A 27,763-nucleotide genomic window follows, 5' to 3' on the forward strand; every position below is an offset into this window, starting at 1 on the left:
TCTCTAAAATGTTATATTTCCACTGACTCAGTCATAGTGACTATGATCACCGATTCAAGCCGGTGAACCTCCCCAATTGGAAAACAATCAGCATTACAAACGCCTTGATGCTTTTATGTAACAATCCACACAGAGTAAAATGTTAAATTATATTTTGTACATAGTATTGAGAATTTGTTTACAATTTTTTTTGGCAATGTATTAAAAAGAATGATTGTCATTTGTATATTTTAGGGTTAATCATTTCAAAATGATGTATCATTTACTTCATGTCTCTTCCTAATGCCCTTTCCCCTCCCTTCTCACTTGTATTTTTTTTATCTATGTATATGTGATAAAACAAACTAATAAAAAGGGTTGAAACAAAAAACTTGACATGGGTCAATTCTCGTCCGATGTCATCCCTGAGGCGATTATTGGACAAGAATCATCTGACGTGTACATAGCCTAACCCTTCCCTATCCAAATCTAAAAAAAGAAAGAGATTGTTTCTAGTGATACATTTGAACTGTTATGAAGCTCATGTCAGTGGGTAAAGCTGATAATACTACTAATGAGTCCAGGTAATGGATTTGGTGATTTCCATAGACTTGTCTTTTTTCCTGTATTACAGTGTCATTTTTGGCTGTATACAATTATTAATTGACAAGGTCATATACACACTTATGTAAAGACTTATCAGATGTCTGAAGCTACAAGTAATTACTGTAGTCCTGGTTAAATCCGGCTCAGCTAGTGCACATTTAAATTAATTAGCTTCAAGTTCTTTTCTTCAGAATATCTGAATCAATTTTTTGCTTGAGCAGATTATTTTAATCAGCTTATCACAAGCAGTGATTAAAGGATTTGGAATACTATCACAGAAAATGCAAATTTAACTTTTTCAGCAGACATCTCAATATATAAAAAAATATAGATAGAATGCTAGTAAATTTGACAAAAATCACATATCTGATGATTGATCGTGTCATATGTCTACAATGATCATTTTACCTGGAATGAATGAGAGAATTCTACGTTACAGGCCAATGCATTTTGTTCACAATCAGTAAATATTTTAAGTGGAACTAAACCCGCTCTACTCACCAGTCCCATTCCATCACAGGGTGCTGCCATCTTTTACCTTCCTTCCTTCCTTCCTGGATATGATCTTCAGCCATCTTGATTGACCAAACTGAAATTACATAACTCCTGCACAGTTCATTCATTAAAGGCAAGCACAGGGGCAACCAGGATTGTTGACTATCCTGGCAACCAAAGTTGAGCTGCATATGTGCAGCTCAGCTATTTTGATAGATACTCCGAGCAATCAGGCAGGCAGGAGGGATTATTGCAGAAAGGACATCGGAGAATTTTGCAAAAGTGGACCTTTCTGCTTTGATTGCTTTTTCAGAGATTGTTGTAAACGTACTAACAAATATTACCAAAGTACAATAGCAATACGATACAATACAATACAATAGCAGCGCTGTTAAATAAAGCAATGTTCAGGGGGGAAGGGTCATGCATGCATTTTGTATAGGAGTGGTCATCCAGCTCCCCAGTGTGCTGTCAGTAGGGGATATTTAACCCTTGCTTTTTCTGCTTTCATCAGCACATCAACCTCCATCAACAGATGGCTTTTCTCTAATAATTTCACTGGAAGGGTTTTATTCTGTGGTTACTAAGTAGTTCTGAGTGCTCTGGGTTGAATGTCACGATTAATGGAGAATTACTATATGGTAAGCTGGTTTCATGCAGGTTTATTACATATATATATATATATATATATATATATATCTAAATTTAAGATAATGCTGGCAGTCCTTGCATAGTGAAATTCTTTTCTGTATCATTTTATTTCAAATATACAATACAATACAATACAATACAATTGTATATATGTGTTTGGTCATCTTCACAATACATTAACATGGGAACCAGAAGACCACACCAATCACCTAACCTGCTAAGAATAGATTGATTCATGGCTGAAACTTTTTTGATCGTTGAGGAATATAATGCCCTGGTATGTATTACTGCCCTATTAGACAATGCTTTATCTGGGCACAAATTAAACGTGCCATTTCATTAAACTAATCATGGAGGGTGACAAAGACATGGAATATGATCTGATTATGGAATGAGAAAGTTATTGTTGAATGTAGAGCAGGAGCCAATTATGGACTAAAAAGAAGAGACATATTGATTACTGAATATATACTTGCAGGAGAGAAATAAGAGGTAGGGCAGTAAATGTGTGGGATAGGAGGCATGGAAGAGGCAAAGCTGGCAATGGTATTCTACTGAGAGCAAATTCAGAATTAGAATTGGTGATGGACCGAAGAATAATGAGGAATAAAGAGCTAAATATGCACTGGAGAGGGGGCAAATTGATATGAACTGGCATTTCTTTCCCCTGATGGAGTTTTGGCAATCCATACCTTTTCTCCTGATGCTTCTTGCATCTGACATAACACATTTTTTGAAAGGGAGGTGGGATGTAGTTTAGGGTAGATTGGTTAAGGGAAGGATACAAAAGATTAGCACTTATTGGACTCTTTATATTTAATATTATTTATTAAAAATTTAACATGTTATCTCCACTTTGGCTGCTAGGGGAGGTTGGGGACAGTGTTCAGAGACAACAGAAAAATGTAGTTATGCGGAATATACGAGGTAAACAGGAGTTAAGCCAGAAAATATCAGATGATAGCATGGACTGTAGGGGGCAAGGCATCTGGCAGATTATACATTATAAACAACAACAGAGAATGGAGTGTGGATGGTTTAGGTAGATTCTAGGACATGTAGTACAGACAGTGAATGGAGAACTGCCAAATAGGCTTCTGTAAATAGTGTATAAAGAGCTGCAGGAGAACGTAATACAGACTTTGGGGGAAGGTACAGTACAGGGATGTGGAGAATTAATTGTGATGACGCTGCAGAAAATGGGCACATACTATAGACAGTGTTGATAAAAAATAGTCTTTAGCAGGGTGTGGACATTACTATGTTGATAGCATTTTTGTGTGCTGAGTATCTGTCATGTCAAGAATATACTTTGATGTTACATTTAATCTGTCTTTTTATTGATAGGAACCCTTTGGTTTGTAAGCATCTTGTCAGGGCTGTGAATCATTATATTGTCAGGACTGTGAATCATTATATTGGAGACTTGCACCTCTGATGTGGGCTCTGCTCTGCACACTGAGCACTTACAGAAAACACTGTCGGAATCCCCAGAAACAAGAGGAATTTTCAATCCCTTCATTAACTTTGGATAGGAAGGATAACCGTGATTAGGATGTAGCAAGGTCATTGAAAACCTTCTTGATTTCTTCTACCAAACTGGATGAGCTCCAACTGGCATATCCTGCTGACTGACAGTACTGGCAACAAGACACGTACAGTTAGCAGAGGTTGGATCCGAAGTAAACCAGTGAGTGCAGCCAGAATTTTGGGTGATTTATCCCAAAGTCCCATTAGGACTATCTCTAGGAACACAATTACATATTTGTCAACTGTGCTTGGTATCCAGGAACACTCTCAAGCTTGAAAGGTTTTCTTCACAAAATGTTTTTCTCTGGAAATGTTTTTGACTTTTAGGAATGAGAAATTGCAGTATGGGGTGATTTTCTTTAGGTGCAATTAGTATTATTTTCATTATTATCATCTATAACGTAATAATGAAATGTTCTTGTTAGAAGACGCTCTTTGTGCCGACAATCCCCACCGCAGTAGGGGGCACTTGTTCTATTCCATCCAGCTGCTGTGCTTGCAGTAGCAGAGGAGTTTCAGGATTTAGTGCTCTGCGGGTTGCAGCATTCTTGTCTCCCTCTAGATGTGTTCTTCCTCTTGGCATCCCCTGCACTGAGACTGCACAGCTAAGGGGAATAAGGCTGTGCTGCAGCTGATTAGCAGAGTGGTTCCTGTGTAATCCCATGCTGTCATTGGCTGCTGTGGCTTTATAGCTTCTTCTTCCAGTCTTCTGTGCCTGGTAAAGCGTTAGCTGGGCTAATCTGTGCTGGAGAGAGTTGTGTGTTTTCTGTTGCTGACCTTTGCCTGTTCCCTGACATTTCGTTTGTACTCCTGGACTGCCTGGACTGACCCCTGTCTGTGACCCGGACTCTGCCTCTGTACCTCGCTTGATGGGCTGACCACACGGTGTTGGCCTTGGCTTGTATTCTGGATCACCTGGTATTCTTGTGCTGTTTATCTCCTGAGGACTGGTGCTGACCAGGGCCTTACATTCAAAAATGTGATCTATTTTTTTGGCAAGAAGTTGTTTAAAGCATTATTCAAATGCATATAATCTAGAGCAGGGGTGCCCACAATTTGTTTGGCTTGCGACCTACTTTTAAAATGACCAAGTCAAAATTATCCACCAGCGATAAAATTCCTAAACATATATTTATTTATATATACATCGAGTATGACACAGGAGTGACTGAAGGTAAAGAGACATTGAATGGCAGAACATTGAACAGAAATTGTACTACAAGACTATAGTGACAGAAAAGCTACAGTTCACCTGTCATAGGAAAATGATGTGCTGTACAAGAAAAAGAACTGCTAATCTGTACAAAGGTATCTCGAACCCTGACCCTGAGTCTAAACTGACTTGGCCGCCCAGCACTGCTCACCTCAGACTGCCCTCCTGTCCTCTCTGCCTCCCTCCCCACTCCCCACTGTTACATGAGCCTTGGATGCAAAGTTCCTGGTGTTGTCTGACGAAAGACATCCCCAGCATCCCTTTAGCAGGGCTGCTGGTAAACAGCAGGGAGAGGTAAGACAGGGCTCCGCGATCTACTCTCGTTGCCTTTGTGATCGACCAGTAGATCGGGATCAACGTGTTGGACACCCCTGTTCTAGAGAATACTCTGATAATACTATGATACTCTGATAATAACCTATTAAGTGACTAATATAAAATGTTTGAGCGCTCTTTCTGCACATTACCATACATTTACTTTTCATGTAACCCCAATATCTTAAGATGGTTAGAATTGTGTCATAAATTTAAAATAAATATTTAGGAATGTTACATTGTTTAATAGTCAGGTTGAAAAAGACATACGTCCATGAAGTTCAATCGCTAGGGAAATAAACATATCCCAGGTAAAAACCCTGTAGACATAGTTGATCCAGAGGAAGGCAAAAAAAACCCTGGTACAATTTGCTCCAACAGAGAAAAAATGTACTTATACATAGAGAATGGTTTGCTTGTTTTAAATAAAGTAGTAGTATTATGAGATGTCAATAATATTTACCCTAGTCCTTATAGCTATCCCTGTCTTTTGTTGAATATTAGTTGGAAGTGACCTCAATGGCCAGCTAAAGCAGCTTGATGGCAGACTGACGAATCCGCTGCTAACTGCAACCTGACATACTGTCACTGGTACTATGCTTAGATTGAATACTTCACAAAAACAATGTGTGCAATGAGCCATGATGCTAAGCATTTAAAAAAAAACATTAAAACAGATTTGAGTTTACATATACTATGACTATTTTATATTGGGTAAGCTTTTAGTTTTAAAGTATCTGTTTAATGTAAGTTTATAAATCTTAGCCAATTTTAATACATGATTTAGGTACCAGATTCTGCTTATCCAGGAGAGTGTGCGCTGGCATCCATGCTTTAATTTGTGAATTGCTACTCTTTTTTAGGAAGGACTTGGATTTGGCAGGTGTGACCCTTCTCGAGCTATCTGCACTTTTCAGGAAGATTTCCAGGAATTTGAAATGATTGATGAAGAGGAGGATGAAGAGGAGGAAGAAGAAGAGGAGGAACTCCAGCCCCAAGAAGACAGCAAACAAGATGAGTCGCCTCCATCTCCATGTCCTTCTCCTCTTCCACCTGAAGATTTACTGAAAAATAGGCCATGCACTCTGAGACTTAATGCCCCTCGAACCCAGGTGAGGTTACAAATTTGTAAATTAGAGAAATAAAATATATAATAACATAAATATCAATTTAATGTGTATGTTAAGATATAAAGGTATATTTATAAAGTAACGAGTCTTACATTCAGTCAACATTGTGAAGAATATTCCGGATGCATTTGTTTTACTTAGCAGTGGCTGTTTCTCCTCCAGTACTGAATGACACATTCACTTCTTTATAAAAATACCCAACATGGATATAATATAGTTTGGGATGTTATTTTAATATAGATTGACTCTACATACAGACTGTGCCATCTTCTATAGTATTGATCATAGTTTGATTAGGAAACTATTTCTGGTACATGTTTAGTCAATATTGCTAAGCTGTTTACTGGAAGATGTAGGGGTGGTAGCATGTTTGTGTCATTTTAAGGATTAAAATGAAAGAAAATTACCAATGTGCTAGCCTTTCAGACTGGCCTTGTTTTGGGATTTTAAATTCTCCTGCCATTTCCCTTGGAGCAGAGACATGCTGCTACAGGCACAGTTTTTGTTTCCTGTTTAGCTAAAAGAAATCCAAACAAGTTCCAAGTTCTTCAGTATAAAGGTAGGAAAGAACCTTGCGTAGTCAAGAGGTTGTGAAAATGGCTCCCCTTCTTCCTATCAATGGCTTGGAAGGTCCCACATTATCATAATGATACCTACCATCACAATTTTTTAGTCTTTGTAAAAAATGATTCAAAGATTTTTTTTTTCTTAATAGTTTTAATTTATTTTTACTTTTTTCATGGTAAGGCTGTCAAGCAAAGGCAGCATAGCAATGCAATCTGGAATATAGGTAATGACAGCCGGGAAGAAATTCCTAATTTTGGGGCCTCTACATTTGGTGGGAGGCTCATTTTAATTCCCTTGGCCTTTGTTGACTCTTTTCTTTGAGTGTTTAAATAGGTACAAAAGGAGAAGGACAGGACCCAACAAAACTTGCCATACAATCCAACAGCACAGAGTATCCCTGGCCTTCCCTAAAGATGGAGCAGAAGACAAAAAATGCACCCAACACTTGTATGGCAGCTTGGCACTATAACTTCTTTTACACCAGCTGGCACAAACATTCCCTTTCCTCTAGTTAATGGCCTGGTCATGTCACACATTTTCTGACCCACTTCATTTTCTGACACATTTCATGACACCTTTTCTGACCTATTTTTTATGTATTGTTTGTGTAGGTCATACAAGGCTACAATGTGAGGTAGCTAGGAGACAGATAGATAATGTTTATTTTGCTGATTTGTTCTCCATGTTTCACTGGTGCTTGTGGCAGAAGTACAGAGGTGCCATGGCTGCCTAAAAGCAACATTTTGGGAAGCTACAAAGAGAGCTGACACAAGGATCTACATTATTAGACCTCATCTAAGTTCCTCTAGTGTAGCTATCGTGATCCATGCCTTACGCCCGCTCCAACAAGTATTAGCAATGCGACCAGGCATGTCACTTTGACAGCTGAATTCCTAGCCTGAGCTGCTGGAGATCTGATAGTGTGAAAGGAATGGATTTCACAGCACAATGGAAAATTCAGTAAAACAGCCGCTGACACTTCTGCCAAATGGAATGCTGAAACTTGTCCAAATTGATTTACAGCTTTGCATTTTCCTCCTGTTGCATTTTCCAATAAAACCATGTAAATATGTAGATGCATCAAAATACAAACGTTGCAAGGAACTTATTTAAAATGCTAACATCCATCGACACACATTTATGTATGTCATGACACATGTCTTATTGTATGGAAGCAATGATGGACAATCTGTCACACTCCTATTGCTAACTGACATACCCCTGCTGCAGAAATAGAACATCCTGAGTGGCACCTTTGCCAAATTCGTCATGATCCAGTTTGGCACTAATATTGCAGTGCAAATGATCTCTCACTTAAGGATCAGGTTGAAATTATGAGTTTTTGGATTCATTATGAAATTATTATTCAGTACAGCAAATTATTTTTATATTTTGTTTTATAACATCTTTATATATTCTTAATACCACCAAGTGATTTTTCTTTTATTAAAAGAATTTGCTGTAGAACCGATAAAAGCCTCAAAAAATAAATCTCTGCTCTTAATTTCCCTCCTTTGATTACTTTTTTGGTGCTAATAAATTTACGTAATATTGTTTCTTGGCTTGCAAACAAATTTTTTCAAATATTTTGAAATGTCAGTAGTGGTTGTCATGTGGTAAAGATATTTATAGAGCTAAGTGCCAACCCATGTCTAATGAGCAAAAAATGAGAATAAAGAGAGAAAACAGGGTCTTTCTAGGCACAAAACAGCATATTATGTTTGTAAATTCAAAAAAAGGTTAACAAATATATATATACAGGAAACATACCAGTTTCAAAAAATCGGTCACAATCCTTTCTTGTGATCCATACAGTGCTACAATAGCCCACAATAGAAGGCAAATAGAAGGCGTTTAAATAAACTAGAAAAACTCAATTCACAACCAAAAAGGAGTTTGTTGGTGTAATGTTTGTTGGTTTTCAATTTGGCCCAAGGGGGCTCTAGACATCAGGCATCTAGCCAATCAAGTAAACTTCTTGCCATACAAATAATACAGTCTCCAATCATTTGTTTATGTTGATTGCTGTACCCGACGCCCTAATAGGCTTCCTCAGGGGTATCTACGTTTTATCAACAGATTTTTGGCACATGCAGTGATTTGGTCTAAATTGGTAAAAATTATTATTGTATTTGTTGTACAACAATGCCTGAGTCTTTCTGGTATGTTTAGTCGCCTTCTATTGCCTTCTATTGTGGGCTATTGTAAGCTAGTATGTTTAAGCGCCTTGGGCTATTGTAACACTGTATGGATCACAAGAAAGGATTGTGACAGATTTTTTTGAAACTGTTATGTTACCTATATATATATATTTGTTATTGTTTATTGAATTTACAAACATAATATGCTGTTTTGTGCCTAGAAAGACCCTGTTTTCCCTCTTTATTCTCATTTTTTACTCTTGCAAACAAATTGCCCATGCCTAATAATATATATTTGTTGTTATTTTGGTATTAATGGAACCATTTCCTTAATAACATTTGCACATTTTGTTAATATTAAAGTATTACCCAAGAAAAATACGAACAATATATTCTATTGCAGCTTACCATTGATTACATGGTGTGGCTATATTAGTTTTTATTTTCCGCTCTAAGAAACTTTTTAGGCAAAGGATTTTTTTTTGTTGGAATCGCCCTCATGTAATGAAGATGAAAGGGCAGACGTGTTTATAGTTTGAGGTCCCTGTTAACCATTTCAGCCACCATAGTGGTGAAGTGTCCACCCAGAAATAAACTAAAATAACTTTATGTATATGGCTGTTCTCAAAAACGAAATCTTCATGGTGCCTTTCAACAAACTAAACATTTTTCATTGAAATCCACATTGCAGAGTTTACATATTTGTTTGAGGCAGGTGTTAATTTTATCTGACACAGGCTTATTACTTAAGCAGTGCTATTCCGCCATCAATGGGGGAACATATATGAATACTTCCACAGCAAGGCAATGCTACACAGAAGTAGTAAGTCCCGCAAATTTATTACAGAGTAACAGCTTGATTCAGATATTTTCCCTTAAGAGTGCTTTAAGGTCACACTGCAATAAACCTAACCCTGAGCACTTTATATTGTGTAGCTGTTTACAGTAAAACTATGTCTCATCTGTAAAAAATAATCTGTTGCAGTTAGCTGCTGAGGAGTTGAGATGCAGAGGTTACAAACACACTAAACACACAATAATTTCCAACAACAAAGGACTGAAAGATGAATGAGCGAGCGCTGTACATACAGCAATGTTCTGCTTTATGGAGAGGGGAGGGGGGAGAACAAGAATGCGGCACCCTGCTGCGCTCTCCTCCATTCACTTCCAATGCGGTCATTCGTCTTCCGTCATTCGTGGATCCACCAGAACAGATCCATGAATGATGTTAGATGGCCGCTGTACACGTCAGATTTTCGTCCATTATGAGCCCTGAGGCAATTATCGGTCGAGAATCATCTGATGTGTGTATTTAGCCTCAGATATCAAAATCTCTGTGACAGGTTTACAGTGTATTTGTGCAATAAAATTACAATGTCTGAGACACATTTAAACTCTAAACAAATACATAATTAGGAAAGGGTCAGGGTCACGTTAAATTTGGTCACAATGTGAATATAGAGTCACCAAAAGCGGAATTTAGAGTTTGAGGTGTAATCCTGTATTAATTATGTCCCATAGCCTGTTTCACTACTTCTGTTTAGATGTTCAACTGAATTGATAAATGTCTCTATATGTGTGATAGGAAAGAGTACAAAGAAGTCTATAAACCTGTGGAATTCCAGGCAACGGCTGAATACAATTCTGTGAAATATTTATCCTGCCAAGAAAATTGTAATTCAGTTTAGCTAGCCTTGTGATTAACACCACTGCTACATTGCATAGCCAGTCAGTCAGTACCCTATTTTCTGGTTTAGCTTTGTAGCCGCCTGTGTCATTTCCTTTAGCTTGTCTACTAGACCAGAGCTTAATTATCTACAAGCCAACCGTAGCTTGCAGAGAAACCGAGTTGTTCAGCCTGTAGTTCTGCATTTTGCACTCCTGTCATAAACTGTGAATAGAAAAGAAGAATATACCTTCTTGTCACTTTACAATGGAAGATGCAGACAGGTGGTGTCTGATGGGGTAGACCATGCCAGTAAAATCAGTTCATATGGGTTGACTTCCCTGCTTATATAAATCATTTTCAATGTCAATTGAAGAGAATGGGCAGCAAGATACTACCTTACCTAGAGCATCAATCCACCATAATTTGTCTTTGTAATGGAAAATGAATCACAGTAATCACACTACTGATTAATTGCCCAGTGAGCACAGAGACTGAGAGGGAGGATGTACGGAGATAAACTGGATGACAAATGTTTATTCTAAAGGCATTAATGAGCTATGGGGGTTATAGGTTTGTACATATATAAATATAAGTATATGGTCAGTACAATATGCGGTGCATTGGACTATTTTGAGATATTCTGTTCTCTGAATCTCAGGACACACTTAACAACAACGGTGGATTTATTTCTCAGAGTGACAGCTGGGCAGATCCTGAGAGAAATGAGACTGGTGAGAGCATTAGACTCTTTGCATGAATTTATTTTTTCTTTCATGGTTTTCCTCCTTTGTATTGTTTCTACTGCATCTTTATTGTGTCAGGGAATATTTCCTCTGCAAAAGGAAATTCAGTTTTGGAGTTACAGTATTCCCTTTCTCTGTATTGGCACAAATCCTCCCTAAGATCTTCTTTTGCTTGGACATATTTCTAGTTGTGTGAAACAAACTGCAGTGTCTGCATGTGTGTCTGTTTTATAACTGTAATTCATATTCTTCATACCTCATTGTAATCGTTTTGGTGTCTCTTTGTGAAATGTTATTCTAATAGATCTTTTTAAACCTGCAGAACTGGTATCCCAAACCCAGGTTGCTCATTGTGATATAGATTCTCACCAAGAAGCTGACAGTGACAACAATGAAACCGAGCTGGGGAGTGAAGAAGTCATTGATGTGTCTAGAGTTGAATCTGATGGCAATCTTCACTCCATTCATGGTGACTTATTCAATTCAGATCCTGGATTTATTGTATCTACACTACCCCAAGAGAATGCTGAGGATCTAAGCCCTGATCAGCGAGAGAGCACAAGGGGTCATCCATCTAATTCTTCTAATGAAACTACATCTCCTTCTTCAGATCCTGGTATTGAGGCAGATCTCACCAGTCGAAATCGGTTTGTGCCAGCTGGACACAGCATCCAGGATCTAAGCTCTCCTGGCTCAGATTCAGATATAGAGGGTGAAATAGAAGCAGCTTTTGCTTGTGAAGGTGGAAGGCTTGTGGGCAACATGATCTCATCTATATCAGAAACAGAGCTAGATTTGACTAGCGAGTCAAGCAGTGGAAGGTCCTCTCACCTTACCAACTCCATTGAAGAGGCCAGTTCTCCAACCTCTGATCCAGAGCCAGATCCATTAGGAGAGGGAGGCCTTCAGGGACTAAAAGACTCTATCCTACTTGACAAGGAAGATGTAAGTGGTCCTATAATGATGGAGCCTGAGGAGAAATACAGAACCTGGCATGTAAATGAAGAAAGTTTGGGCCAGGTGGAAGCAGAGCAAAATAAAGAACCTAGTTTGGAAAGTATTCGAAGATCTTTTTACTTACCAGTTGGTCCCAAGTTAATGCCAGAAACAGATGTAAACAGTGAATATGACTCAGATTCAGAATCTGAAGCTGATTTGAGTGAAGATTCTGATTCTCCTTGGCTGCTTAGTAACCTGGTTAATAAAATGATTTCTGAAGGCTCATATCCTATAACCTGCCCAGATGAATGTCTTCAGAGGCAGACAAGCCCATCCTGTGATACTCTTTCCCCTGCCTCTGAGTTAGATCCTGAGAGTGTTGAGCCCAGGACAGAGGCTGACCTTTCCACTCCCAATGACTGCCCAAAAGAAGTGGCTGAAGAGCAACAAAGCATAGAGCTGGTGGATATGGAGACTCTTCAACACTCTTTGAGCCATCATGATAGAGAAGAAAGTGGCCCTGGTTTGTATGTTCTGCATGATTCATGTGACACAGTTACTCCAATCTTTGAAGGACTTCCCGTTCATCTGGAGGGCTTATCTCATTCAGCTAAACGTCGATCTCAGTCTCCAGGGCATGCAACTGAAAAGAAGCCTTGGTCTAGAACAGAAGAAATTTTACAAGAGCAAAGAGAAGGCTGGGATATTGACCGTGACTTGGATTCTGGAATTCTGGAAGATAATGACCTTTGTGATGACCTCTGTGAAGAACTAGACCAAAATAGGCCAACACTGGACATTTCAACAGCTAAAACTAATCGTGGTTTTAATCTAGAATATTCTGTTGCGGATGATGAAGACATTCCTTATTACAGAAGCCTAAAGGATTCTCCGTACCAGAATTGTGTGGAAGAAGAATCTTTTATGGAGAACCATACAACTGAATCACGGCTTTTGGATGACTCTTTGGCTTATGACTCAATGAAATATACACTAGTGGTTGATGAGCACACTCAGCTGGAACTGGTTAGTCTTCAGAGATGTACTTCAATATTAAGTGATGGTAGTGACCTCCTGAGAGCTTGTGATAATTTGGAGGAAGATGAATTTGGAGATGAAGTTGAAGTTCAAGAACATGAATCTTCATCCGAAGACTCATCACCAGAGCCCAACATGCCTTTTTCAAAGAAATTCCTAAACGTCTTTGTAAACAGCACATCACGGTCATCAAGTAAGTTGGTATTTCATAGACAGGATACTGCTGGCCAGCTAATCTATTTGCTAGATATCCCTCTCACAAACAACTGCCTGAAGAAAAAATAAAAACTTACCTTGGGCTTGGCTGATTGCTTGAAATTCTATGGGAATGCATTCTAGCCCATTGCAGGAATGCATTCACACAGGACTTCTAGCTTAGGCATAATATATCCCCCATTCCCTGGGACAGCAGTAGAGGCCCAGTGTTGGAAATGGGGCAGGGTGCTGCAAATATGGGACTTCATTTGCTATGGAAAGTCTATTTTGAACAAGACAAAAAAATCCTAAATGTTTGATGAAATTAAGTTCTGTATCCAGCCCCTTCCTGCCCCGTTATTTGTTTTTACTTAAATACAGGTGGTTATTATATAAGCCTTAAATTGCTACAGGATTATTAAAAAGACCTCATACACATATAGCAGCAAGAATGCCAGACACAGCCTATTTCTAAAAGGAATTTGTCTGCTTTCATCATCTCTTGCATTGAATTGAGAAAACTGGACTATAAAGGGTTACCCTTGGAAACAGTATCTAACGCTTCCAACCATTGCCTTTTAAGGAGAAAATAAAACAAGCAAATTCCTACGCATTTCCAGCATTCACCTGTCTCAGAGCCACAGCCATAAGCATTAGGACAGGGAGATGACTTTGGCTATGCCAAACAGATATAATGTTTGATTTAATGTGAAGTAAGACAGAGGAGATGCACAGACGTTTAGCAATGATCACCTTTCAATTTGTCTTTAAACAAGAATTTTCCTTTAGTCTAATCATGTTGTCTTTGGATATTTTCCATAGGCACTGAATCATTTGGACTATTCTCTTGTGTATTAAATGGAGAAGAGCGAGAGCAGACACATCGAGCTGTTTTCAGGTGAGACAGTCTTGCTTTTAGTGAAAGCTTGATTTACAAGTTTTGTACAAGGGGACAACTAATATTTTGGTATTTTCTTGTTGAACTTTATGAGACAGATGAATTCAAGTTCATTGTGAACCCATTAAACACTTTAACCTATCTAATTGCAAATGCAGCACTGGAGTTAGTGCTGTGAGGTCCCTACAAGTTACTCCTTTTCTAGGTGCAGAAGTAGCTCTTTACATTGAAGTTGCCCTCTGGACATTTCTTTTCTTACAGCAATGGCCCAGTTGCCCAACTATTCCATAAGAGTGCCTCTGTTGCTGATTAAGGAATTTCTCTTGGATAGGGGTGCATTTGACCAAAGGGAAAACAGAGAAATCTAACCTAGAGTACATGTTTGAAAACGTTTCAGTGTACACCAAGGAATTGTTAGATTAGACAGCCAGCAAGGCAGCCAGGCAACACAGGCAGTCAGATACATGGTCACTCCAGCTAGCTACACAGTCCACCCATCAAGTAACACAGGCAGCCAGGTGCACATTTTGTCCTTAAAGAACATAACATGCACCTAGTTGCCTTCATGGATGTATACCAGAAGTCTCTAGCTGGTTGGACAGTGTCTCTAAAAACCTAGCTGACCTGATCATGCACCTGGCTTCCTTGCAGGACAGATCATACTCCTGACTGCCTTGCTGGATATAGCATCCACCTGGCTGCCTTGCTTGGCATAGCATCCATCTGGCTGCCTTGCTGGACATAGCATCCACCTGTGGACTGTAACTGGTGGTCTGTACTGAGGTCTGCCTGGTGGTTTTCACTGGGGATCTATACTAGATCTGTCACTAAGGTTCTGTACTGAGGTCTGCAGTAGGGGCCTCCACTGCTCTCCTTCTGAATGGCTGTAATGAGATTTGCCTGGAGCATCTGGTAATGGGTATAACTGCTTTATTTTATTTTTTTTCATGCCATGCATGGGAAAATTCACCTAGTAAATATGGTGAAATTCACTATACAAATGATACCCAATTACAAGGAAATAATTTTTTTGGCTTGCACATGAATGCACAGCTGAAGTAAGCAGATTTTCACCACATTCACTAAGCTGAATAACTGTGTCCCATACAGAGTGAACAGCGGAAACTCCTGTAGGAAAGTAACCTCATAGTGTGTTATGGTGCTTTAACCTTCACCTAACACGTAACCTCCAAAAGCAAAGCCTAACAATAAGATAGTCCAATCAAAGCCTGTGAACTAAATACCAAACTAAATACAGTCTAATAGTTATTTTTTCTTGTTTATGTGTTCGTTCTCCTTGGCCTGCTCCAGGAATCTTTCTAATATCATTCTAAAAGAATGTTGGTGCATGAGACATAGATTCCCCAGAGCCAAAATAAATTGATTGTGATTTGCTTTATTTAGGTTGCAGTTATTGTGGTGTCCCTAAGAGACATTCACAGAGTTATAGACACTTTTTTTTTCTTTAGAACAAGTTGGTGTGACCTCTTAGTGGCTCTGTGGCATGCCCAGCCAACTTGTATAAGCGTTCAAATAGTGTCGGGCCTTCTTAGCCTTATAGGTAATGAAGCTTGAGCTAAAAGTGGCTTATAAATGAACTTCAGTATTATTAATTTCAGTTATGGGCATTATCGTTTTCTTGTTTTCTACATTACTCCACTTGTCATCAAATGCAAATGCAGTTTGCAAAGAGGTCTGTGTTGTCTGTAGCAAATCACCAATGCAAGCTGTCATTTGCCAATGCAACTTAGCAAGGTAAAAGTTAGAATTTTATTTGTTGCCATGTGTCCAGAGTTCATAAATCAGGCCCATAATCAAATATTTCACTTAGACTTTGGTATAGGAACATAATTACATATATTACCAATTTTTGAGTTTTCAATATTTATAAGTGAAAAAATATGCAAATAAGTCACTAACCACATAGATTTGACCTCTGCTGTTTGTGGCCCTTTATTTAGGTTTATTCCTCGTCATGAAGATGAGCTTGAACTGGATGTTGATGACCCATTATTGGTGGAATGTGAGGATGGTTCTTGGTGTCACGGCTATAACATGAGGACAGGAGAGAGGGGGATCTTTCCTTCTTTTTATGCCCATGAGGTTGTCTGTCCTGTAAAGGAAAATGTCGGTAAGCATCCTAAAGGAGAGTTCTCTTTGTCTTTTTTAACATGGAAGGTAGGAGTACAAAATATTCCAGCAAAATCAACAAATATTTTTCTGTACTTGTTTAACCAGATTAAAGGTAAAGTGTGCATTTATGTATTAATTGTTTTTTTTGTTTTTTTAATAATATTATTTGAATTTATTGTACACATGCTTTAATGCCAGCAGATCATACACAGTAAACAAATCTGTTTAATTACTCTTCAGTTCTCAAAGGAAACTCTCCCTGGGTCCAGACATTTGATGTGCAGTTTTTAGGTTCTGTGGAAGTTCCACATCATCAAGGCAATGGTATCCTATGTGCAGCAATGCAGAAGGTAAGACACTCTTTTATGCTGATGGCATCTTTCAGACAATTTTATATAGAGGCTGACTGTGATAATCTTATTTGTAAAACTGCACACCTAAAAAAAAAATTGTTTTTATTATGGAAAGAAATTATAATTTTTTTGGAGTATATTGATATTACTGATTACAAGAATTTAGTTTCTGGACTGGAAACAGCTGGCATTGAGGTGTAGATCATGACCAGGTCAGTACAGGATTACCTGACAGGCTGAATTACCATTGTATGAAGTGATTAACCACCTGACCGATAAGCCCGACCTTGGTACGGGCTAAAAAAAGTTACTATTTTCGATAACCCCAAACTTTTCTCCCTATATTAAAATCATCACTTACCTGGTCCCGCTGTGCTCATCCAGCGTCGTGTTCGTGTTCCAGCGTCGTCCTCCAGCGTCGATCTCCCTCTCCAGCGTCGGATGCCTTCTCCGAGAACCAGCGGGACCAGGTAAGAAGCCGGCCGGCATCTTCTGTTTCGCCAGCCAGCTTCTTGTTTTCAGCCAGCCGGCGGAGAAGAAGATGCCGGCCGGCTGATCATCCAGCGTTGTTCCCCTTCCAGCGTCGGGTGCCTTCTAAGACAAGAAGCCGGCCGGCTTCTCCCTGCGTGCGTGTCCCTCGGCGAAGACATCGGCGCGTGTGGGGGAAATTCAAATTCAAACTCATTCAAACACATTTTGTATTGGATTGAATACAAACTCCCATATCCAATCCAATACAAAATAATAGAAAATATATTTATGTGGTTTTGTCTATAGGTATGTGATGGACACTAGGGAGGTGTTTTAGAAAAATATATTACTATACAGTATACCGAATTATCGCATTTTCAGTATTTTTCATTTATTTATGTATTCTTGTTTAAGCTGATTTATGTGTCTTTTATTTAATTTTATTAAAAGTAATTTTTTTTTTTTTTTACGTGATTGTGTGTTTCAAACATTTTTTATATTCATGATATCTACTAGAACCCTTGTTCGGACATATTTCTGTAAGTTACAGGTCTACAATTTAAAAAAAAAAATTTCATGAAAACCTGTAACGCTTTTGGAACAGAAATCTAGACCTCAGTGTAACGCTCAGGTGGTTAATACAGCTTATATACCAGCAACTATGAAGGACTGTTGTGTGACCGATATTTCTCATTGTCTCAGATTGCAACTGCAAGAAAACTGACAGTACACCTGCGACCGCCTGCCAGCTGTGAACTGGAGATTTCATTGCGTGGTGTCAAGCTCATTCTAAGAGGAAATGACAGGCCAGAGGTAACAACATATTGTACAATATTTTTTTATTTTATTGGATTTTATGAAAAAGATTCATTAGTAAAAAATACCAAACATAAGACTTTGGTCAAGCAGAAAAACACCCCAAAACCTGCTTCCCTCCCCTAATCCCTGTGTTAACACTTTAAACTAAAGCACTTGAAGTGGATAGTTAAAGTTAAAATTTGAGAAAACTACAAACCCCCTTTTCACACTTCCTTTCCATCACCCTCTAAAACCCAGGGGTGCTAAACTCTGGCCCGCGGGCCAAATCTGGTCCGTCACGTCCTTTTTTTTTGGCCCCCAAAAGAATTCCTAATATGAATTGCAGCTGGCCTGCTGCTATTGCAATCCGTAGTTACGGCGGGCCAGCTGCAATTCATAGTAAGCTGCTGTTCTATAGAAGCGAGTACAATGCCGCTACTACAATTCCAGGCATCACTCACGTCTCTAGACCAGCGGCCTCTCTGCCTTTGCGTGGCCCCACATTTTAGAGACGCAATTTATGCCGGGAATTGTAGTAGCTGCATTACTGGTGTCTAATGAACAGCAGCCTATGCGCGGACCCCGCAGAGTTTATACTGACAGGTAAGCTCAATAATCAGTAATTATCATAGAGCTTTTGCTATATTAATTGTTTTACTGTGCCAGAGAATGCAATGTGAAACCAAATGAATGCAGCAATTAATTTGGTTTCACATTGCATTCTCTGGCAAAGTAAAACAATTAATGTCAATAAGAAGAACCAAGAACACATGAGAAGAACATGCAGTAACATGCAGTTTTTCATAGAAGAAAATTCTTAATATTATTGTTAGCCTGTGCAAAAAGGTTACCATTGAAGGCTACAAAGAGACCATTTAAGACTACAAATAGAGAAAGAGGCATAAGATTTTTTCCTAAATAAAAGTTTAAAAAATTCTGAGGCCTCTTTCTCTATTATAGGCTTGTTCCAGATTGAATGTTAAGCAAAAACTCCTTATTTCTATATGAAAATGTTTTATATCTAATGAGAAGGAAAAACTTCCTAAATTTTTTCAATACATTTCAAAGTTTGGCCCATGACTTTTTCTAAGTTTTTAACTTCAGCCCTCTGTGTATTTGAGTTTGACACCCCTGCTCTACCCATTTGCTGCCTTTGGCCATCCAGTGGCAAAGACCATTGAAAAGCCAGGAAAAGCATATTCTCATATCACAGGGGCTGGTGACTGAATGGCACAGGTGCCGTACATCTTAGAAAGTACTGGCAAGTAACCTAATCAGTGGAATTAGCTGATTATATCTTACTTCTAAAAGACCTAAAGAGGAATTAACTATTCATTTTTAGTATGAAAAAGTTTCATTTTATTTCCATTGAAAGATATTTTTTTCCACAATAAAACAACAAAATGATAGGTAGAGCCTTAGTAGAAATAACCAGTGTTAACCAGCTAGACCAAAGGATAGTTACCAGCTTGTATGTATTGGGTAATCTCTGTCCAAAATAACTGTATTTTGGTGATACCTTTTTACCATTTGAATTAACAAGTTTACTTAAATAATGGGGAAAAAATCAACAAATCAAATTGTTGGGCTTTCAGAAGCTGTGATAGTTTTAGAAATGAACAATGAATGAGCCAGAATCCAATAAACTTTTGTTATGTGAAAAGCAGTCATGGTTAACATCAGGTGGTTCAACCCATAATGACAAACTGAAAGTGCAGAATAATAACATTGCACTATTATTGTAGAGTACAGTGACCGCTAATGGAATATTGAACTCCACACTTGCTGCATGGGGTATCACAGCAGGTCAAGGTATTTCCCTTATCTCTGGTAAACCAAATAGAGGTTCTGCAGTAGATGCTTATACCATCAGCCCAGGCAAGTGAAGAACTATAAATTCAGTCCAGGCCAGGAGATTTTGTGTCTTGTCTTCTGGGAGAGCATGTTCAAATATTGGTGTATGGGAAATGGCGCTGTGTTATCAGCTCAGGGTGTACTGTATCAGCAGTTAGGAGGTAATTTGTTATCCAGTTGGGGTAGGGGAATTATCAGGGTTATCAGTGTCAGGTGGAGGGGGCTATGATATTAGTCCAGAGAGGTGTATGTTGTGTTACCCATCTGGAAATGAGGGTCCTGTGTTATTAATGTGCATTGCATCCTCAGTCTGGGGGAAGAGGGCTACTGTGCTGGTATTCTGTTTTTCGGGGGACTGCGTTGTGTGTGTGTGCGGGAATAGGGGAGCAGTGGCATTAGTTTAGCCAGTTTTATGTTATCATTCTGAAAATGGAGAACACTATATTAAAGTGTGCATTGACACCAAAGTCTAGATGTAAGAATAAAAGCCAGTGCATAGTTGTATTTCTACTAGTGTGCAGTTCGGCTGAGATATTTTACAACCTGACATTCACATTATTGTATTCAGGATTATGTACAGAACAAAAAGTAATTTTATCTACACACTTTTGCATTCAAACTTCACACTTTTGCAACCAAACTTCACAAAAAAAAATATACCCCCTAATTATTCATAAATCAATAAATTTGTTATAAAATTTAATACAACAAAATATTTTTACCATAAAAAGTTTTCCTCAAAAAACCTTAAATAAGAATATGTAATATTAATTAAATGATTTATTATTCATTATTGCTTTCTCCTCTTAGGTATTTAGGCAAAAAGCTAAACATTTTTGTATAATAATTTATGCAATCCTGCTCACTTATTTTTAAAAAATACACTCTTGATGCTTTCTAATAAAGCACCTGAATTGATTAGCCTATTTCTTCTTACTTCTTCTTTCCATTTAGAGAACATTTTCTCAACAGGATTAAGAAATAGAGAGTATGGTGGTAAAAATAAGAGTTGGTGTCCCTTACTTTCAACCAAGCTCTTTACCTAGTTAGTTTTATGAAAGAGGATATTATCCATAATAAGGATGGCATGCTGAACACCCTTTTCACTAAAAACATTCAAAACCTCGTCAATAAAATTAAGGAATGCTTTTTGAATAACCTCCCTAGCATTCCAATTCTGTCCGTATTTCCATGCAAAAAGTGTTACATTTGTTTTGCATGGATATTAATTTTACATTGTAAGCTGTAATTCTTAGGCATAATTTACTGGAATATGTCCAATATTTAATAAATTTAATGTAATATTAAACTTTAAATTAAAAAAAACACAAAAATCTGTTAATTGCATTGAATCCAATAGAAAATGATTTGAATTTCCCGCCAATCCACCCGCCCCCACCGACAAATGCACCAACCTCACCAGGAGACCCCGCAGAACATCTCTGCATTGCGCGGCTGATAATTGGAGGAGCAGGACGTGTCCCCAGGACCTGCAGGGACTAGCAGGATGACGGGGGACGACAACAGAGCAAGGTAAGTGGGTAAAGCTACCCTGAGTGTGACTCGGGATTACCACTATTTGCAGGTAAAATCTACCCCGAGTCACACTCAGGATTACCGCTAGGGGGGTTAAATGCTTGTGCTTGTGACTTAAAGTGGAGGCTCCCATTTTTTATCCCTCACACAACAAATTGAATAGTTTCTGAAACACACTCCAGCCACAACATGCACCCCCCCTTGCCCAATAGGCGATTTTCCCCTTTTGGTTTTTCATTGAGATGTTAAAAACCTACTTCACCAAGAAAGTAGATTTTTTTTCCATCTTCCTTAGCAATGAGATCAAGGATTTTGTTGGCACAGCTAAGCCTTTCTTGAAGAGAGTGTGAATCATTGCGCCTTGCAGAAATTAAAAAAATTCTTTTTAATGACCATAGGAATTTGTCAATGTATCTATTTATTGTTGAAATATATACATTAATAAAAAAATTTGGCAAATAATTGATCCTTCATTTCCTTGGAGCTTATTCCGCAATCTGCAGACATAAACTTGTGTAACTCCTCCTTATGGGCTGGATCCAACTTAGAATTTCTCAGGACCTCCTCCTGGTAATTTTTCCACTCTACCGGAAGATTCATAGGTCTTAATAATTTTGGTTATGGTTGTATGATTACAACCCAAAACCATTGCTATCTGGGAGGAATCGCTTCCATTCAGATAACTGTCTACCACTTCTTGACATTCTGGATTACTTAATTCTCTGGCCATAAGGGTAAGTGCAATACTAAATATCAAGCTAATACATTTAAAGATAAAAAGATGAATAATATTGTAATAATAATAATATTAATATTGAATAATATCTTAAAACTTAGTATAAATCCCTGAAATAAAGATATTAATTTTAAAATTATATAAAGTAAAAAACGTAATAACTGACAAGTCATCAATTTATTTTCATATATTTTTATTAATGCTTCTTGAGAAAAACTTTTATGGTAAAATTATTGTGGTATATTTATTCTTATAATAAATGTATTAATTGATGAATAATTAGGGGGTCTAATTTTTTTTGTGAAGTTTGAATGCAAAAGTGTGAAGATAAAATGAGAAACCCTGCAACAGAGGAGTTGGAGAGTCGGAGTCAGAGGGTACCAGAAACTGAGGAGTCGGCGGATTTATCTACCGACTCCACAACCCTGTCTAACCTCATTTTGGGGGAAGCCAAATAACCTAACTGCATGTTTTTGGATTGTGGGAGGAAGCCAGCATACCCAGAGGGAAACCCACCCAAACACAAGGAAACCTGCAAACTCCATGCAGATAGTGTCCTTCCCGAGATTCAAACCTGGGACCCAGTGCTGCAAAGGCCAGAGTGCTAAACTCCGAGTCACCCTGCTGTCCCTGGGTTGTCATTCTAGTTTGGGGAGGGGGGAGGCTGTGTTAGTTTATTTTCAGCTGCTGTGTTATCATTGTGGAATGGAGGTCTGATAAAGTCTGAAAAGACTGCACCTGTTGTCAGCTGTCTGGGGTTTTTGTGTTGTTGTGCTACCATTGCAAGTAAGAGGCCTTGTACTGGAGTAGTCATCAGTCTGATGGGTGCTGTTATGTGTCTGCAGATTCAATGGAGCACTTTATTGCCAGCCTTGTAAGAGAATACTGGATCAACTGTCCATAGGTGATGTTCATGTCATTGTCAGGTCTTGAAGGCAGTGTTCTAATGCAGATGTTTGGCGCAATATTTGTAAAACACAACATCACAATGGCTTTGATGTTGGTGCAATTATTGACTGTACTACATTAGTATTGTAAAGGGGAGTGCATCATGGTAATTGAACACCTTATTGTTCATTTTTTTGTAATAGGTTTTTCTCTTTTTTATCTCCACCTCTACTCCTAAAATCATTGCATTACGTTGAATGGTACATTCAGCTGAAAACAAAGCAACCATTTTTGATTTGGGAAAAAATTAAATAAAGTACAGTTATAGAAAAACAGCATGCTTTATTTCACCAAGCAAAGGTTTTAACACTTTCAGAAGCAGTTAAGCAATACAAAAAATATATGTAAAAATGCATTTCCAGTGTAATTAAAGGGACGAGATGTCATTTCCAGTGCTCGCAGCTTCATGAACAGTTACAGTAACTGACTGTAGAGATCCGCTGTCTTATAAAATTATTCTGATTTGTTGTTATGCAGGATGAACGCTGCAGTCATTTCTTCCAGATGAAGAATATTTCCTTTTGTGGTTGTCATCCACGTAACAGCTGGTGAGAAGTTCAATGCTTGTTAGAGCTGGGATATAAGTGTGCTTCTTACCAGATTAGATTTGTGCTAATGTAGAAGGCAGATTATGGGGATTCTGTTGCTTTTCTTTTCATTATTTTTGGTTCTTATGTCCTTGTCTGTTTTTAATTAATTTATTAACTTTTAGAGAGCAGAATATTATGGGGATAATTGCAGTTTATTTGTATGTGACATTTTCAAACTCTGAATGTATTTTTCATTTGCTGCTCCAGCTATTTTGGCTTCATCACGAAACATCCTGTTCTCAATCGGTTTGCGTGCCATGTCTTTGTTTCCCAGGATTCAATGCGACGTGTAGCCGAATGTGTGGGGTAAGTTTGATGCAGAACAAACATGTAGTTAGCACATTCTACATCCACTGCTGGATGGGCTGGTGACATTATTTAGTATATTTATCTGTATGCATTGAAATAGTAAAAATTTGCTCACTTGTATGTGTGTTTGTAATAAAAAAAATCTGTGTCCAGATGACAGGCTATACTAGTCTCTTGGTAATAATTTACCACTGTTACAGACACAGTGGCCCTGATTTATTAAAGGCTAGAGAAGATACATTTTCATTAGTGAAGCTGGGTGATCCAGCAAACCTGGAATGGATCTGGTCCAGGATTGAAAACATTTGTTAACAAACAGCAAAATTACTTTTAGGAAATCCATTCCAGTTTTGCTGAATCACCCAGCTTCACTGATGAAAGTGTATCCTCTCCAGCCCAGAGCTTTAATGAATCAGGGCCAGCGAGTAAATGCAGGCTCACCACATTTCACTGAAACTTCTCCATTTAAGATTGGGCTTCTGCCAATACATATATACATATTTAGGCTTGTTTATAATGAATAGAAAATATTAATTACTTTCACAAGAAGAAGTTTTTTCCAGGGTTCCTCTATAAATAATATTGTATTACATCAACTTTGAGACATAAAATGTGATGTCAGTTGTCAGACTGGAAACCATGTTATCTATTTGACATTTGAAAAGTGGCACAATCAGAATGTGAGATGTTTATATTGAGATCTCCTTCTTTTTTTCTTTCCTTCTTTCTAGACGAGCTTTTCAAGAATTCTACCAGGAACACGTGGAGTTCAGTTGCCCCACAGAAGATATTTACTTGGAGTAACCAAGGGGTTGTAGATATTAAGGGTGGGATTCTTGGGGTATAAATATATATACAAGTCTCAATGTCATCATCACACCAGAGGCAGGACACCAGAAGCAATGAGCCTGCATGAACCCTGACATCCCCCAGCCACAGAATCTTTAATAGGAACTATATCATTTTCATTCATACAGGACATCTCACATTAACCCCTTTCCTACAGCAAACTGCAGAGAAAATCCTGTATCCTTCTATTTCTTCTCACTTTACTTTTCTGCCTGCTGTAAATTAGCTGTATCTTTCTGCATTAACTCCTGACCAAGTTTGCAGTGCCTCTAAAAATAATCCATTTCTTGCTTCAGACAGTAGAGCATGTTGGGTTAACAATTTCCCTGAACGATAACGCAGAGTGTCTAAAGTGAACAGCTCCTATAGTAGAGACTGGGGAACATTGGGTTAACCCTTTCTGGCTCCAAACCAGCAGAGCACCTGAATTGACCCACATTCCTTGCCGCACACTTCACTTTATCTAATCCTCACTGCAGACCAGCAGAGAGTTTGATGTTAGCTTCCTTTCTAGAGCACACCTTGAGAGCATGTACATGAACCTTTACAGAGCTTCTTTAGCAAACACCCTGGCAGTTTCTGGTAATGTGCAGGTGTGCCTTTTTTAAACATATACAATCGGACAAAACTGCAGCTCATTACTCTAATTAATAAACCTCCTACATTTTCTGCTACATGGACAATTGGTTTTGTCGGTATGCTGAGGCTCATCTCTTCATCTACTCACAGTTCTCCCTTTCCAATCAATGTTACTATGTAGTCTTTTTCTGCTTGCCATAGCTAAAATCCATTGTCTCGTAAATGTAACTTGAATCTCATTCTTGTGTGGCCAACCATTATCCCTAGAACCCACTGGTGGCTTTAGATTCAGGAGGACAGGGGCAGCTCACTTAGATGACAGTAGTAGAGGAATATTCATCAAAATGATCAATTTCTTGCTTATTTTTGTCAAACATATTATTATTGCTGAGAGTGACAACGTCTGCCATTACAGTGTATTCTGTGCCGTTACAAATATGTGTGATAGCTGGTGTATTTGAAGAGAAAAGCATCATTTCAGTTGTAACCTGGTGCACTGTGAGTTTTCTGGAGGAATCCAGCTTCCATTAGTTAAGATCAGCACTGTCCCCCTTACCTTCTAATGATAAATAAGCAGCTTTCTGCTTGTTTCATGTATATGTGTATTAGAACCTGCCAGTCATACCCTACTGTTGTATTGACACTGACCTTTCTATGCCAAACCTGCAGTAAAGAGGTTAACGGCATGAAGATTCAGACTGTACAGCATAAAGAGAATGTAGACACTAATTGCATAGAGACTATACCCTCACTATATCAACGGGTGTCACTTCCAGTGGACGCTATGGAGAAACATATAAAGTCATAACATTGATATCATGGACAAATACTTTCATGGAATTGATTTATCGTTAAGGGAGAGTTAACATTTTCATGTAAAATCTTCAACTTGCTGGGGATTTTGTGTAGGCTGAGAGTCCTAGGTCAAGTGTTTGCATAGACAGTCCTTATCTGCAGTGTTGGCACATCTGAAATACACAGAGTAGAACATATCTACATAGCATCATGTACAAAACGTTTGTAAAACTGCCAGTGTTAAGCAGTCACCAATAGCATTCAGTCTCAAACCCAAGATTGTTACTAACAGTGGGAATTTTTTTGCTGGCGTCTGATAGGAGGCTGTGGGCAACACAGTTTTTAAATGAGGTCTACAATGTTCTTGTTAAGAAATCTTGAGGTTCTGCACTGTCTAAAACCCAAAGATGGACCTTGTCGGCTGCAGAGGGGAAAGGCATGACATTCAATCACACTTGATAATAGGATATTTTTCATGTCATGGCTCATTTATTTTCCTTTCAGCATTCAATAAAAAATGAGCTGCATTACTGTTGTTTAGTGTTTATGTGAGTGAGTGGCACACATGTACATGAAATCCATTACCACAGGAGTGTCCAATTCTGGTATTCGAGGGCCACATACAGGTCAAGACTGTCATTTTCTGACTCTTTGTAAACCAAATCTTACTAAATTTACTGCTGTCAGGGAAATAATAAAATGTATACAGACCCCGGCTTTGAGAACTGGAGATAGACACTGCATAGTAAGACAGAAATATGTAAGATATTCTCATATGTAACTGTCAATCTTCAGGAACATATTTGTATATGTCTGAATATCTCAGTAAAGTGCTACTTACCTTAGTCAGGACATACCAGTAACTATTTAGACAATATATATATATTTATTTTCAGCTTCTTCCAAATACTTCCCTCTGATGCCACTAAAATAGTCACCTACTGCAATCCCAACATGCTGTTTGAAGAACATATGTGACCACTGCAAGACAATGGAAGCAAAACATCTCAGTATATCTGCTGCTTTGTGCACTGGGTGGATGCCAGGACCACAGGGCAAACATTACATTCAGGTTACCAAAGCTTTTACTAGGTGGCCCCAAGCCTAAGTGGCTGCTGGAACATCTTGAGCATAAGTAGAATTTAGGAAAAATAACTTGATAAATGCTTTTGTAACTACAGTCCGTCAACCCTGCATACATTTTTCTAACTATGTAACTACCAGCATTTAAGTGCAATAATGTGAACATTTATTATTCTGAAAGATTTATGTATACAGGTAGTCCCCGGGTTACATATGAGATAGGGACTGTAGGTTTGTTCTTAAGTTGAATTTGTATGTAAGTCTGAACAGGTACATTATTTTAATACATGCAGTTAGGAAAGACCTTTGTCTCAACATATCATTAGCCAGTGTGGTGTCAGTTACTGTAAAAAAAACTCACTGTGAGTTCATCACAAACAGCAAAAAAAAAAAAATATAGAGCCTAGACATTCATTAACTTCTGTGCTTTGATATGAAAAATAACTGCAGAGTTTGTCTTGGCCATTAAAGGGTTACAAGAGGCTGCAGAACAGCAAAAGTCATGCAAACTGCCCCTAAAATTAGCAATGTGAGAGCCTTGGAAGTCCAGTCCACCTCTACTGTTAGCCAGCATGTTTTGTGAAACTGTTGTTAGTATTTGTTGCTCAAAAGGGGGACAT

General features: G+C 38.3%; 1 protein-coding gene across 1 annotated transcript in view; it reads left to right on the forward strand.

The window, feature by feature from the left end:
- MAPK8IP2 (mitogen-activated protein kinase 8 interacting protein 2) overlaps window positions 1–26,587 on the forward strand; it is a 42,981-nt gene extending 16,394 nt beyond the window's left edge. Inside the window, exons 2-11 of the mRNA XM_072402005.1 lie at window positions 5,653–5,901; window positions 10,955–11,027; window positions 11,362–13,209; window positions 14,034–14,109; window positions 16,071–16,240; window positions 16,483–16,592; window positions 17,769–17,879; window positions 23,416–23,486; window positions 23,736–23,834; window positions 24,569–26,587. Coding sequence (XP_072258106.1) covers window positions 5,728–5,901; window positions 10,955–11,027; window positions 11,362–13,209; window positions 14,034–14,109; window positions 16,071–16,240; window positions 16,483–16,592; window positions 17,769–17,879; window positions 23,416–23,486; window positions 23,736–23,834; window positions 24,569–24,641 — 2,805 coding nt within the window. The 5' untranslated portion in view covers window positions 5,653–5,727 and the 3' untranslated portion in view covers window positions 24,642–26,587. The remainder of the gene's footprint in view (window positions 1–5,652; window positions 5,902–10,954; window positions 11,028–11,361; window positions 13,210–14,033; window positions 14,110–16,070; window positions 16,241–16,482; window positions 16,593–17,768; window positions 17,880–23,415; window positions 23,487–23,735; window positions 23,835–24,568) is intronic.
- Window positions 26,588–27,763: the final 1,176 nt, after the last annotated feature.

The sequence above is a fragment of the Pyxicephalus adspersus genome, chromosome 2 (genome assembly GCF_032062135.1).
Source record: "Pyxicephalus adspersus chromosome 2, UCB_Pads_2.0, whole genome shotgun sequence".
Taxonomy (NCBI): Eukaryota; Metazoa; Chordata; class Amphibia; order Anura; family Pyxicephalidae; genus Pyxicephalus; species Pyxicephalus adspersus.